We start from the raw sequence: 15,908 nt of genomic DNA, 5'->3' as shown, positions 1-15,908 counted from the left end.
AGCAACAGCATGAATTGGATAAGGCATTTTACATTGCAAAACCTTGTTTCCTTATCAATTTACAAAAGATATTAAGATATTCTGCTTAGTTCTAAGTATTTCTTGTGTCCAGTTTGTTAGTTACCTGTTGGAGTGGAAGGACGTCTCTGCCTAGACCTGGACAGCCTTCGGAGCCTACTGCCTGTCTTCCTGCTCTGGTTATCCACCTGCTCCTCCTCATCACTTTGCTTCTGTCTTCTAATTTTTTCTTTGCATCCCAGTGACAGCTCTGTGCTCTCCTTATTGATTGAAATAGCACACTTTCCATCAAAAGCAGAGGCTTGCCCCTGCCTTTGGGCCTGCTCTGAGCTAAAAAGTTCTTCTGACGGCAGAGCAGAGATCTCTGCTCCTAAAACCATCCTTGGAGGCGACTCTATCTTTGTCTCCTTCTGTGGGCTGCCTTCGTTTCCTTCGTCCTCGAAAAGTTCTGGAGTAAAGAAGACGGTCTGGTCCTCGTCCATTTCATCTTCTTCGGGATTGTAGGCTGAGGGTGCTTCACTTTCACAGCTGGCAGAGATCGTTACTGTAGATGGCACCAGAGCAAGATCGTATGGTTCAACTATGATTTCACTGGACATGTCTGTAGCCCCTTGTTTAAGAGAAGAAACCTCAGTCTTCTTCTGTGGAGAGGAAATCTGGTGGTTCTCCTTGTGCTCAAAATTATTACGTGCTTCCAAGTACTGGCTGGGTGCTTGTTCTTTAAAGACTGCCTTCTTGAAGCAGTTGCTGATGGGGCTGGAGGTGGAACCGTGGTACAGAGGCTGAGCTGTTTTTGTTTTATGAGAGAGTGGTTCTGCTGGGAAACCGTGCATCATCTTCAACCATTCTGCATCAAGAAACAAAAGTCAGTGTTCCTAAAATTAGAAATCAGTTTACAGAGAACACTTTTTAACCTTAACCAAGCATGTAACTCTGACAAAGACATCATAGCAAATATGTTCAGAATCACTAAGAGGCTTTTAAGTCTCACCATGAAATGAGACTGGTATGCACAGTACCATGGCTGCCGAGGCTATTTTATAAAGAAAGATATAAATGCGGGCTTACGCTCAATATAACCCAAACAAAGGTCAAGGGGATTTAATTAAAAGCAACAGTCCAACATCTGCTCATCAGCTCGCTCCAGCGCTACTCAGGCATGCAAAAGACCTTACAGTAACGAGGCAAGCCACTCAACTGATCCCATAGCCCCCACCCCCAACATCTACCCCCAACTATGAGAGAAGGGGGGCTGTGCTCCCGCCCTTCTACCACCCTTATCCACCACACCGAATTCAACTGAGCAAACAGCTCAACCTTGTCATGACCCCAACAGACAATGGGCGCTCACCAAAACAATGTGCAAACACGTCATTTCAACATATTTTCTTGCTGTGACGTCATGCTCATACATCCTTGAGCACAAAAACGACATGGACGTTTTCATTGCTGACTTTTAAAAACAGTGCTGGTTTTACTGTCATAATTCATGAAATAAATAGAGTCAGACTAGGTCCCAATAAGGGGAAGCAGTGTGGTGATATTGCCTAAAAATTTTTACGCATTCATTAGTCAGTGGTTTGGCCACTTTAGAGGAACAAGACATCTTTATTAAAAAAAAAAAAAAAAAAAGAATAAAATAAATAAAAGTAGTTCTCTCTTTCCTTGGGAATGTACCAGAATTTAAAAAGTAATTGTGCGTAAAAGTGTGCGTGTGTGTTTATACACACACACACACGCATATATATATATACATATACACACACACACACACACACACACACACACACACACACACAAACGCATACATCTATACATCTATACACACACACACACACACAAACGCATACATCTATACAAACAAACACACGCATACATCTATACACATACACGCATACATCTATACACATACACACATATATACACACATATATATAAATACACACAATGAATTGAGAAAGTATCACGGCCCGATTACTTCTTTCACGTTTTGATATACTGCAGCCTTATGCTAAAATTGTTTAAATTCATGTTTTCCCTCATCAATCTACACATAATACCTGAACATGACATAGCACAATTTTGGCAAATTTAACAAAAAGAAAAACTGAAATATCATATTGACATAAGTATTCAGTCCCTTTGCTATGACAGTTGAAATTTAGCTCAGATGCCTCCCATTTATCTTAATCATCTTTGACATCTTTCTGCACCTTGACTGTTGTAGTTAGAAAGGCACACACCTGTCTATATAAGGTCTCATAGCTAACAATGCATATCAGAGCAAAAACCAAGCCATGAGGCCGAAGGAACAGCCTGCAGAGTTTAAGAGAGGATTGTGTGGAGGCACAGATCTGGGGAAGGCTACATAAAAATTTCTGCTGCGTTGAAGGTTCCCAAGAGTACAATGGCCTCCATGATTCTTCAATGGAATAAGTTTGGAACAACCAGGACTCTTCCTAGAGCTGGCCGCCCAGCCAAACTGAGAAATTGGGGAAGAATGGCTCAGTCACTGAAGAAGCCAGTGGTCACTCTAGCTGAGCTCCAGAGATCCTGTGTGGAGATGGGAGAAACTTCTAGAAGGACAACCAACATTGTAGCACTCCACCTATTTGGGCTTTATGGCAGAGTGGCCAGAAAGAAGCCTCTCCTTAGTGAAAGACACATGAAAACCTGCTTGGAGTTTGCAAAAAATTAACTAAAGGACTCAGACTGTGAGAAACAAGATTCTCTGGTCCGGTGAAACCAAGATTGAACCGTCCTGCTTCAATTCTAAGCATCATATCTGGAGGAAACCGCTCATCAACTGCCACATACCAACCCAGCGTCATGATGTGGGGGTGTTTTTCAGCGGCATCGACAGGGAGACTGGTCAGGGTTGAGGGAAAGCTGAACCAAAAAAGTACTGACATTTCCTTAATGAAAACTTGGTTGGATTGCTCAGGACTTCAGACTGGGCTTAAGGTTCACCTTCCAAAAAGACAACAACCTTAGGCCCACAGCCAAGCCAACGCCACAAGCCTGACTTTAACCCAACTGAACATATCTAGGGAGACCTGAAATGGGCTGTCCACTGATGGTCCCCATCCAACCTGACAGAGCTTAAGAGGATTTGCATAGAAGAATGGCAGAAAATCCCACAATCCCGGTGTGGAAAGCTTGTTGCATCATACCCAAGAAGACTCAAAGCTGTGAATTGCTGCCAAAGGTGCTTCAACTAAGTACTGAGTGAAGCGTCTAAATACAATGTGTCAATGTGATATTTTACTTTTTCCCTTTTAATAATTTGCAAAAATTGCTAAATACAGTACACACACACACACACACACACACACACACACACACACACACACACACACACACACACACACACACATATATATATATATATGTATATGAGCCAATTATAGACTTTTTTTTCCTGAGTGAGGTTGTTGGTTTTGGTATTGGTACATGCAGCCAGGTGCAAATACCATGGTTTCAGTCTTTCCATGTGGTTGGTTTACAATATGAAAATATACAATTACATTAGCCTTATCCTTTACTGCACCCCTTTTTTTCTGTGATATAAAACTTCTTTTTTTTTTTTTAAACAAAGATATGAGAGTACATATGCACACAAGGTTAAATACCTTTCTCATACTGCAGATTTAAAGCTCTCATCAAAAAGAGAGTGACATTATTAGATGGGCTTTAAGTGTGAGGGTAAAACCAGTTTCACATAACCAAATCATAAAATGTCTATGTTTCTTGGGCCTTGGATAACATTTGAGAGATATTAACATTGCAGCATCAAAAATGTTTTTCAATACTTAAATTTATCTCACCTGCTTTTTCATTTTGTCCAGTTTTCAACTGTGTACTAGAAAAAAAATGGAAGGTCGAGAGGCTTGTGTCCTGCTGGGGTTCAGGCAGTTTGACACATGAGCAACGTGTCTGAGGTTGCGAGGCCTTGGGCAGACCCTGTCCCTCTACAGTTACTGGCAAGTGACTGTCTGGAGATAAGGACGTAGAGCAGGGTGTCTGGCTGTCTGCAGGGGCCACCTCCACTTTCTGCTGCACTTGAGAGAATGCTACCAGAGACCGCATTGCATTGCTGAAAGTGTCATGATGCTGGACAAGCTGGCGAACCCATTTTGACAGACCTGAGATTACACAGACATACACATTAGAGACAAACACTACAAAATTCTTAAAATGGCTAACTATTGCCATCTAGTGTTCAAATTGAGTGGCTGTGCAGTTAACAAATTAAGCCACTGTACACACACTGTAAAGAGTGCTGAGTACCTGTGATGTACTTATTAGGATTATTACTGTAACGGTCATCCACAAGTATTAGAGCACCCCAGTCATTCCTGTGGCGGATACACCTGTGAAAAAAAGTTTAAAGGTTTAAGTATAAAAAGTGAGAGCACAAAAGTAAATCTTCAATAACACTGTAGAGGCTGTAGAGGACAGTTTTACCTCCCCAGGGCCTGGTTTAGAGCTCTGTAGGCCTGAATCTCGTACCATCGATGGCCTGGGAGAAGACCTCTGGACTTGCAGTGCTGGTCATTGTACTTCATCTTCAGTTCAACCTGAAATCACAGACCAATTGTTGAATGATTATTCAATACATTACGGCACATTTTTGAACATATTTTGATGTATCAATAACAAATAACATACAAAGAAAAAGAGGCTCTTTTAGACATTTACACAATACAGTGGAAAACGCTCAAATGGATCACTGTAAGCGGATTATTATAACCAATTTTTTCTTTTTCTTTATTTCTAATGCAAATTACCATCTAATTGATATTTATATATTTATTACCTGAATACAAAGTAATGAAACAAACAGCTTCGGTATTTACTTATTTAAAGGTAAAGAAAACAAACTGTGTCCTGGCCCTCTCCTGCTCCAAGCCTAGTTTGAATGGTCAGATTGAAAGCATTAAATTCCACTCGCGTAACATACATGGTGCTCTTAGAGAGCGGGGACAATAATTACGCACTACAGAAGTCCCAAATTGCAAACAGAGCAGGGATGGAACAGAAGTTACACACTGTGGTTGTCTAAAAACCTTGTACAAATAAGTCAGGAGAGCCTAAGCATATGAACGCTTACACTAGTAGGATACAACAGTTTTAAATTATTTTTCCTTCTTTTGTCATGCATGAAGAAGCCCAAAATGAGCACTGTAAGCAGGCTACTTGATTACTATAAACAAATTATTTAAACAGCATTTTTCTGGGAATGATTCTGTCCCAAGATTTTTGATCCTGTTACTGTTAATGTTAATCTTAATCTGAGAGCTCTTTATTTTATGTGCTACAACCATACTCTGCACTATAGGTATAACTAATGAGTATTATTATCAATTAAGATCTGATTATTTTCTCAATTAATCAATTTCTCATTTAGTCTATAAAATGGCCAAAAATTTTGAAAAATGCCCATTACAATTGCCAGAGCAGAAGGTAATATCCTCAGATAGTTTGTTTCACCTGATCAACAGTCCAAAACCAAAATATATTTACTTAACAATGATATAAAATAGAGAAGAACAGTAAATCCTCACATTGGATACACTTTAAACTGAGAATGTCTGGCATTTTTGCTTGATATATGACTTAAATTATTATAATCAATTATTGAAATAGTTGCCAAATAATTTTCTTTTGATTGACTGATTATCGACAAACCGTTTCAGCTCTTTCCTGCACCAAACATATTTTGATGATAAACTTAATAACAAAAAGGTTAAAAATACACAAATATAATGGCCATCCATCTGTTTTCTATTCATTTATCTGGTTCCAACCGAAATTGATGAAACAGGGTGAGAACAGCAGTAAGAAATCTTTTTCATCATCATTTTTTCATCAGCAACTTCTTCTAACCTCTTCTTTAAGATTCAAAGCCAAGTAAAAGATTAAATCCATAAAAAATATATACAAATATGAGATAATATAAAAGTTTAAAGATAAAAAAGAAAAGAAAAGTGAGGTATTAAAGTGAATCATGGGGTGTCCTGGTAGCCTAGTGATTAAGATACACACCTAGAATTGCACTACCCTGCTTTGACTCCAGCAAGGACCTTTATGCATGTTTTCCTATTTTTTCCAATGTGTCCTGACTTTCTCTACTATCAGCTGTCAATTAATGTTAAAAAAAAAAAACTGTTACAGGAGCCTAGGAATCTAAGAGGCGTACCACGTAACCGCAACTGTTTCACAGAGGCAATTTGTGGATACATTTTGAATAATACATGGCTCCCGCATGCTCATGCATAGTTTGCAAGTTTAGTGTTTATCTTGATGAATAAGATGAAAATTATCCCATATTGCAAATTACAGCTTATTGCAAACTTGGGGAAACAGGCTCCTGGTCAGAAAACAACCAGGGACTTTAGTTGTATGTCACCCCCTCTCTTACACCCCAAATTTCCTGTCTTGTTTTGTTCCTGTAAATGGCAAAATTAAAAGGAAAAAATGCCAAAACAATCTTAAACAAGAGGAATCATATTTTCAAAGAAGTTACCGACTACCAAGCAACTACCTAACATAATACACTAAAAACCTGCTCTGAAAAACAGTAGCCACAGCTGTGTGGCATCACCTTGGAAAGAGGGTTTCGTACATGGAAAACTAATTGGATTAATATGGAATATGAAGGGGCAAACCAAGTGGGTGAGGGATCTAGGGCATACCAAACCCCAAAAAACACACCACTCATGTCCTGAAGTGGTAAGGTATTACTTACCCTCACAGATAGATGTGTTCTGAAAGGGGAACAAAGGGGCTAAAGACAGGCCATGACAGAGTGGAGGTAGGAGGGGACAGACAAGGTGGTCTATGCGACATGAAGCATCCCTGCACAAACATGTCAGGAAAGCATCCATCCATTTGCATCTGTCATTGCTGATTTTAGCGCTAACCTTTCAGAATTGACAAATGAAAAGTTCAGCTGGCGTCTGACAGGATGCCATGCAGGGCAGGCTGCTGAACAGTCCTCTAACTGCTTTTGACAGGTACCGTGTGTTCGCCCTGAGCCACCATACACGGGGCTGTGGTAGGTACAGCCTGTTCCCTCACATGCATCACGCAATGCCACTGTGACCTGTCTGGACCTGTGTACATAAACAAGCAGAGTCACAGCAAAGCCAAAATGTCGCCACAAAGTTGGCCTATGACTAATCACACCTCACCTAAGAAGCATGCAAACAACTGAGCAACATCTGCCACAACAGAAAACTTTAACAATGAGAACACAAGAGCACTAGTTTGTATAATCTAGGCCTACACTTGTTGGGAGATTCAAAATGACAAGTTTTATCTGCAAAAATACAGTAATAGTGCAGTCTTTCAATGGGAGGCAATTTATATAGCCATGTCACAGTAAGTCTTGTAAATGTTTCCGGCTTCATGGTGAGATGTTTGCCAATGTATGAGACACCAGAGCAGTTAAAGAATCCACTTCTAAACCCACAGCTGGAACAGAAAGCCAAGTAGCCTCGAGTCGGCAGTGTCATCTAAATGCAATCACAGTCCATTTCAGTGTTTGAGCCATCACATCCCTAGTCTGTACCATGTCACCGTCCAATCTAACATGACAGGTTGCATATGTGAAAAAGCCAATTCTGGCTGCTAGCAATTCTCGCAAATGTGCAAGAAACCACAAGCTAGAAGGGATTAGTTAAAATGTCAAGAGATCACTCGCTTGCTTTGGCCCTGTCCTCTACAGCTACCTGTTCATCCCTAAAAACATATATTTGACCAGCAGGCATGATTTGCAGCTGAGCGCATCTGTTTGAGCTACATTTTACACAGGCTGTGTTTGTGTGTGTGCATCAATGTCAGTGTGCATGCCCCTGGCAGCCCAGGACATCTTGTGTCTGTCACTGAGATTGCTGAGCGCCTCATCTGCCACATGGGGCTGAGGTGACAGCTGAGTGGCTCGTCTTGAAGACAGTGTTCGTGTCCGTGTGTGTGCGCATACACACTCACAAGGGCATCAGACTATCACATTCCTTTCCAACATGCTCATGGATTAGCTCACATGAAGGCTACGCATACTTATTCTTTAATAGTTGTCATCTCAAAAATCAATGAATAGTAAAGTAGAGATGCTAGATTTTACATATATATGAAGGCTAAGGCTTACCATTTCAAAGTGCACAAGTTCTGAATGGTAATGAATAGGGCACTATTCATTACCATGTTCTGACTCTGACATGTCTCAGTCTGATGTGATTCAGACATATTTGGACTCCAGCCAGTGGTCTCACCTATAGTCTTTCTTATCCAAGTCCAATTTGCTCAGAATACACAGTATTTGAGATGATTATACACTCACCGAGTGTTTTTTTTAAGAACCATCTTGGATTCTCCAAGATGTTGGAAACAATCCTTTGAGATTCTGGTCCATGTTGACATGATTGCATCAGACAATTTCTGCAGATTTGTCAGCAACACATTCATGCTGCCAATCTCCTGTTCTACCGCATCCCAAAGGTGTTCTATTGGATTCAGATCTGGTGAGTGGGGAGGCCACTGAAGTACACTGAACTCACTGTCATGTTCATGAAACCAGTTTGAGACAACTTCTGCTGTGTGACACGATGCATTATCATTATGGAAGTAGCCATTAGAAGATGGTAAACTGTGGCCATAAAGGGATGCACATGGACAGCAACGATACTCACATAGGCTGCTGCATTGCAACAATGACTGATTGGTATTAAGGAGCCGAAAGTGTGCAGAGAAAACATTCCCCAGACCATTACACCACCACCACCACCCTGGTCTGTTGACACAAGGCAGGTTTGGCACATGGATACCTGCTGTTGACACCAAATTCAAACCCTGCCATCTGCGTGCCTCAGCATAAATCGCGATTCATCGGACCAGATCACATTTTTCCAGTCTTCAACTGTCCAGGAGTGGAGTGAATACCAATGTGGTCCTCTGCTGCTGTAGCCCTGCCTCAAGGGCCGACATATTGTGCATTCTGGGATGCTTTTCTGCTCATAATAGGTGTAATGAGAAGTTATCTGAGTTACCATAGCCTTTCCCTCACCTCCAAAAAAGTTTCAGAAATACTCAAACCAGCCCGTCTGGCACCAACAATCATGCCACGGTCAATGTCTTCCTGACCTGTATCCGCATGATTTCATGCATTACACTGCTACCACATGATTGGCTAATTAGATAATTGCACAAATAAGCGGGTGTACAGGTGTTCTTAATAAGCTGCTCGGTGCATGTAGTTCTTTTTAACTATAACTAGAGACCATCTTGCAATGGGACCACACCAGCTGTGATGCAAAATTGGTGTGTATGGTGCAATGGAAAACACAACCTAAGAGAACTGAATCTGGCAAAACAGGTGAACGGTACAGATTTCTTCAATAGGCCTAGCCATGTGATGCTTTCGCAAGATGGTCTGTAGTTTTACCTTATGTCTTAGAGTGGACTGCTGATGACTGAAACTGGGATACAGTGATCAGCAACCTAAAACAAAATGTGGGCCAGGGGCGTAAAGTTCTTCCATACTCGGACCACATCCAGTATCAAACTTGGTCTTCATTTTGATGTAAACTACACCTGTAGAGTTTTGTGACTGTATCTGGCAAGGTTATGATGCTATGGTGGTGACAAAATATGTCTGCAAACAGACAGACATATAAGCACCTGCCAAAGTACTCAAAACCACATCTGTGGTAGTTCCCGCCACAGTAGGTGTCTCCGGGACCACATTTTGCCATGACACACACACACACACACAGACAAAGAGACACACACACACACACACACACACACACACACACACACACACACACACACACACACACACACACACACACACACACACACACACACACACACACACACACACACACACACACACACAGACTCTGACAAAGACCCACAAGGTGAAAACAATACCAGTCACACTGTTGCTGGTATCATCTCACAATGAACAACAACAGAACAGCAATTTAAAGAACACTGAAATGGCACATTTTTGTTTTGTTCTTTCTTCAGATGGTCTCGAGCCCATTTGGACTCATTCTTTATTCTGACACGACCCCAATTTTGGATTGTCTTAACTTGATCTCAAAACTGCTTATTATTTGATCACAAAGTTCATGATTTAATCAAAATTTTGCCAATTTTCTTGTACAACTGCTTGCTTTTAGACATTAAATCATTTGAAAACTGACTTTTTTCTTAAATGCAATCTTGTTTCTATTTCTCAAACAAAGGTAACGTAATAATAAAAAATTTGGACAGTACACAGTCATAGTAATGAAATGCCTGCAAATGTCTACATTTAAAAAAAAAGGGTAAATAAACGAACACGCATCAGCAAAGAAGAATGTTGACTAAGGTGTTTTTCTAAAGCTGGCATGTAGTGCTGATAAGGACAGTACAAGTGGTGATCATCTATTTTAAAGCATTCCTTCAGCGGCTGATGATAAAGCCATATGTAGTGTGTCTTGAGTTTGCCTGGAGCATCCATCATCCCCTCTTCTTGATTATTTCCATGAACTCTTCAGCATTCCTCCAAAATCTCCTTTACATGCTCACAGACCTTAGAACTAAAATGCTCTTGCAGTTGTCTTTAATAAAGGACAGCAGCAAAAGGTTCACTAAGCCCTTCATTAAACTAAAGAGAGATGCCTTATCAGTTGTAAGTGTCTTTTTATTGCTCGTTAACGTCACTTATCATTCGACTTACTCACGCAGGGCATGACTGTTCACTCTAAAACATGCCATTGGAAAAACTCAATATAAATATAATACCACCTTTGGCAGGGCTTTCACTGCAGAGGACTTTTCAAGTTCAAACCTTGATCTTTGTCACAATAACACAACAGGCCAGTAAAATGCCATGCTATGTGCTTAGGCTGTAGCATTTAAAAGTAATGCCTGTCTGGGAATGCAGGCACTGTATTTATCTAAAGTGCTGGTGTAGTTTAAATCAAGAAAAGCTGGGTTTACTCTTATCCTCGCAATGGGGTGCTGCCATGTGAGTGTGGCACAGAATGAATAAGATAATATGTCTGGGTCCATGTGTGCTCTTAAGAGAATGTGAACACATTAGCACTAGTCCATGGAAATGAAAATGTACGAACATGTCATGCACGAGTATGTGTGCCTGTGTGCACTCAGCATAAGACATACGGTGTAAATATGATAATGTGCTAATGCAGAGCATTGATGCAGGTGAAAATGTATTGAGAAATAAAATCAACTGTTAAAATAAGAAGCAACACAGCTACTGGTGTTTTAGAAAAATGTGTAATGTAAAAATCTGTAATGCAGGGTTTCCCGCTATGTAATATAACGCCTGAAATTTAGACCGGTCCTGCTGCAGTCAGAGAAAAGTATTACACTTCTATAGAGTATAACATTAACCTACAGGGAAAAGAGCAGATGTGTTATATCAGCAAAAATCACATATATAATGTGTGAGGTAGTTATTTAGAACATCGTGTAGTCACCAAACTGATCATTAGACAAGACGCATCAGGATCTGTTTGATTCATGTCAGCACGTGGCAATCACAAATCAATCACATTGTACGTTCACAGTAATCGATCCGAGCAGCATGACAAAATCTAAGAAACAGTGTAAACTGAGTTTACAGTTGGGCAGGGAATAAAACTCCATCAAAAAGGGCTCCAAAAAAATAAAAAGGCTCCATCAGTCACAGTCAAGACTGAGTTCTCAACCAATGTAATGGGGGGAAATCTGTAATGGTACTTCCATGAAAGCTGTAGTGCATCAGGTTTTGACATTACATTACATTGGTGGCACTGGTGCCAAATACTTTATCTATTACATTTGTGGTACTCCAAAAATTTTCCATCAGTATCACACAAAGGTTAGCTGAGGGTATGCAGTCTGCCCTTTTTTTTGCCACTGCTATTCAAGAACACTGCTTGCAGTTTACGGTTAAAGCATCGTAACAAATCATAATGTATATGAACTGTTCAATAAAGCCGAATCTATTTCCAATCAATGAAACACTAGGAGGCCTACCTTCCAGGGTTATAACTCGCAGCTTAACCGACAAGTTAAAAAAAAAAAAAAAGAAAAAAAAAGACAGCAACTAGCACTTTCAATAGTGATATGACAGAAGCATGCATCATTACTCAGAAAATAAGATCACCAAAAAGAGGGTATTCTTTCTGTGGAATTGACCATCACATGAATATCCATTAGTGGATACACCATTAAATGTGCCAGTAATGATGTGTACGCGTCTGTCCTTGAAGAGCCTATTATCTCTCTGACAAAGTACTGCAGTAGCATCCGTGCTAGTTTAGCTTGCTTACAAGGGCTAGCTGTGTGGCTTTTACAGCCATTAGTATCAGTGTCCCCATTCTCCCAGCGGTGTAATGAGGTTGGTTCAAAGAACTTTACAGCCCCCCGGGGCTTCTGCTTCTGCCACTGTAAGAGGAGATAAGAAGAGGAGGAGAAGATAACTAGAGAGTAGAAAAAGGAAGAACAAGAAAAGCTGAGGATTAAGATGCACACAAAAGATCAAGAAAGAAGACTAGGTCAAAACCTATTATTTGGCTAGACAACATATGGTCATTGCGCAAAATTGAGGATGTAGTTGAAAACTCTTCTGGAACCAGTGTAAACGACTACGTTTTAATGGAAAGTAGCAAAAGCATGCTTGAAAAGTTGCTAAATGTCGCAAATTGACGTAATATGCTAATTAGCATATTAATGATGTAATTGCAGCGTGTTTGCATTATGCCTAATTTCAGCAGGTTTTAGCCCTTTATCTGTTTGCTTCTGTTCTACTCACTGTGCTCACATACACAGTAATTAAATATAGCCGAATTCCCAATAAAGCTGTTCTCATTTACATTTCTGTTTCATATGGAACAAGTATGAAATAGTAACTGAAATGTTACTACGACAACAGACGACTACAGAACCCTTCCATACAGCGGGCACTTGACAATGTTATATTTGTTTCCTACTCCACTGTACCTATTATGAGCTGCTGTAGTTCTGGATGAAAATGCCTGCTAGGAGCAAATTTTTAAAAAATATAGCCCTATTTCTTGCCTAGTCTTTATTCCAAATCATACCATGAAGTAAGAGACATAAATCCTTGTAGTGTGGGTGTAAATGGGTTCTCCTCTTTTATTTATTTTCTCCTACACACCACAAGATAGTTTGTTAATGAGTGAAACTGTAACGTTCATTTTACATTACACATTAATGATAAGGTAAAGAAGGGTGACAAATTAAAGGAAAAACCAACATAAAGTATCTTAGTACGGTGTTGGGCCACCATTCTTCCATAATATATTCCCTCATTTGGTGTTTTAATGATGGTGGTGGAGAGTGCTGTCTAACACGTCAGTCCAAAATCTCCAATCGGTGTTCAATTGGGTTGAGATCTAGTGACTGCGAAGGTCATAGCTTATGATTCATATTATTTTCCTAATAATCAAACCATTCAGTGACCCCTCATGCCCTGTATGGAGGCATCTGCATTCTTTCTCCACTCATTTATTGAGGTTTTTCCTTTAATTTGTCACCCGTCTGTACGTGGGCTATAATATAATACGAGGCTGATCTCCCCCTTTTCATCTTTAATGAAACAGTAAGAACAACATAGTTAATACCATTTTTCCCAAACTTCAGTTTTGTTTTCCCAGTACTGTAACCCATGGGTACCCAGTATTTACAAAAATATAATTTATCAATCAATATATAAAATGTATCAATTTTTACCCCCTTGTTGACCATAGGAATGGTTTTCTTCCACTGTACCTACTGTAAATTTAAGTACCGGCAGGAACCACTCATTTTCACAGTTGATGATGAATGCATGTAGTGTGTCTCCAGTACACTCTATGTACTGATGCAGTTTTTGTACAAAAAAACTAAAATCGTATTGGGAGAAATTTTCACAGTATTAGAAGATTTAGTTCTAAGGTCTACCTACACTGTTCCCCAGTTCTATAAAGAAATGTTATGCAATTTCATGATGATCTTATCAGTTAATGTGGTTGAGATGAAAAGAATTCAGGATATTCAGGGTTAATATCAGGGAAGCTCTGTTTTGTGCATATGCAACGGTTATACATGAGACCCCAGGTTAAGTCACTATAGCCGTCAGTTTTGCAGATTTGCTTTAGGGTATGTTTGAGGCCTATTTTCCCAATAATTAACTTAACGATTTTGGCAGGACCCTCAATAGCAGTACAAAGTTAACGTGTCAGCCATCACCACCATCAGCCCCACCCACCTGATCCTATAGCAGTCATAATTATGGCAAGATGTGGCAGGAGATGGTCTCTGAGGAGCAGACCACATGTAGCAAATAGACAAAGGCTGTTGATTTGGAGCACAGCGTACGTCATTAGAAATGTACAGTCTCTTCATGCTTGGTCAGCTCCACCTTGGCCCTACCTAGCTTTGGCATCCTTATTCCTCCCCCTGTTGTCCTGCTCTATCCATTCATCTCCTATTTTATTCTAGACCAGACACATGGTTTTACAAGCTTGATGCAGCATGGGTTGCACCAAATCATCAGTTTCATGCTACTGTATATTTGGCCTTTTGTCTTTATGATGGTACTTATTCTTTCATATATCCATATATCCATATATCCATCATCCATCCATCCATCCATCCATCTTCTAATGCTTATCTGGAATTGGGTCATGGTGGTAGCAGGTTAAGCAAGGTAGTCTGGATATCCCTCTCCCCAGCAACGCTTTCCATTTCCTCCTTTTATATATTTATGGCCTATTTTTGTATTTATTCCATTATTTTGTAAACCAGGTGAAGAAAATGACACCATATAATGTAATGCAATCTAAAACCATAAAATGCTGCACCCTTTGTAGGACTAGTTATCATTTGAAATGTCTTGATACTACAATGGACAAAATTCCTGTGTGCCGGTGCCAAAACCAAAAGAAGAGCTTTACATACAACGCTTTAAACGCTTTAAATAAAATACAGTTTAAAATTGGCAAACTTGTAATTTAAATGATAAGGCTGGCAATATGCTGCAGTTGTTTGTATTACTGTTAACAAATTCCATAAACAAACCAAAGCCAACAATGTGTTAGTCCATCTCGCAATACATTTGGTCTTCTCTTCCCTCTATGGCACTCCGCCAAGACTAAATCTTTGAGGAGGGTCACATAAATAGAGCTCTGGAAAAAATTAAGAGACCACAGTAAATTTTTCTGAAATCAGCATCTCTACATGTATGACAGCCATTCCATTCCAGTGTCTGTTGAATTCCAACAGAAGCACACCTAATTCTACTTAATAAGGTACTGATTAGGTGATCACCTAAACCAAATCTTATTTAACGAGGAAAAGTATAAAAACCACTGCTCTGGTCATCACTATCCTCTTGAGATAGGACCAGCTGGATGGCAAAAACAGTGCTAGTAGTACCTCAAAAGCAATTGGAATCAAAAAGTAACTACTGACCATACCAAAAGAAAGGTTGAAAAGAAAAGTTTTGAGTGAGGAAAAGAAGGGTTCAATTCTGGCTTTACTGGCAGAGGGACACAGTGAGCATCAGGTTGCTTCCATCCTTAAAATTTCTAAGACAGCGGTTCATAAGAACAAGGACAAGCAGCAGACATTGTGGATAACAAAGCTACAGACCGGCAGAGGGTGAAACCAACTCTCCACTGACCGAATGACCGTCAACTCATTCGAATGTCATTCAGCAACCATAGGATGACATCAAGTGACCTACAAAAAGAATGGCAAATGACAGCTGGGGTGAAGTGCACAGCGAGAACGGTTCGAAACAGCCTCCTAGGTGCCGGGTTCAAGTCGTCTAAAGCTCGAAAAAAGCCCTTCATCAATGAGAAGCAAAGAGGAGCCAGGCT

The 15,908-nt window shown here is 40.1% G+C and overlaps 1 protein-coding gene across 7 annotated transcripts in view; it reads right to left on the bottom strand.

Annotated features, from left to right (window-relative positions):
* Positions 1-15,908, bottom strand: part of brip1 (BRCA1 interacting protein C-terminal helicase 1) — a 62,226-nt gene that overhangs the window by 308 nt on the left and 46,010 nt on the right. For 6 of the 7 annotated variants that reach the window (XM_040130652.1, XM_040130656.1, XM_040130658.1 and 3 more), the window contains 4 exons: positions 4,486-4,598; positions 4,309-4,391; positions 3,846-4,163; positions 125-865 (listed from right to left, as the gene is read on the bottom strand). In XM_040130652.1, the coding sequence (XP_039986586.1) occupies positions 125-865; positions 3,846-4,163; positions 4,309-4,391; positions 4,486-4,598 (1,255 nt within the window). Of the gene's footprint in view, positions 1-124; positions 866-3,845; positions 4,164-4,308; positions 4,392-4,485; positions 4,599-15,908 lie in introns of those variants that run through there. The other variant, XM_040130659.1, reaches the window with a different exon arrangement.

The sequence above is a fragment of the Xiphias gladius genome, chromosome 7, assembly GCF_016859285.1.
Source record: "Xiphias gladius isolate SHS-SW01 ecotype Sanya breed wild chromosome 7, ASM1685928v1, whole genome shotgun sequence".
Lineage (NCBI taxonomy): Eukaryota > Metazoa > Chordata > Actinopteri > Istiophoriformes > Xiphiidae > Xiphias > Xiphias gladius.
The sequence above is the reverse complement of the archived record's forward strand: the minus strand, read 5'-3'. Positions and strand labels throughout refer to the sequence as shown.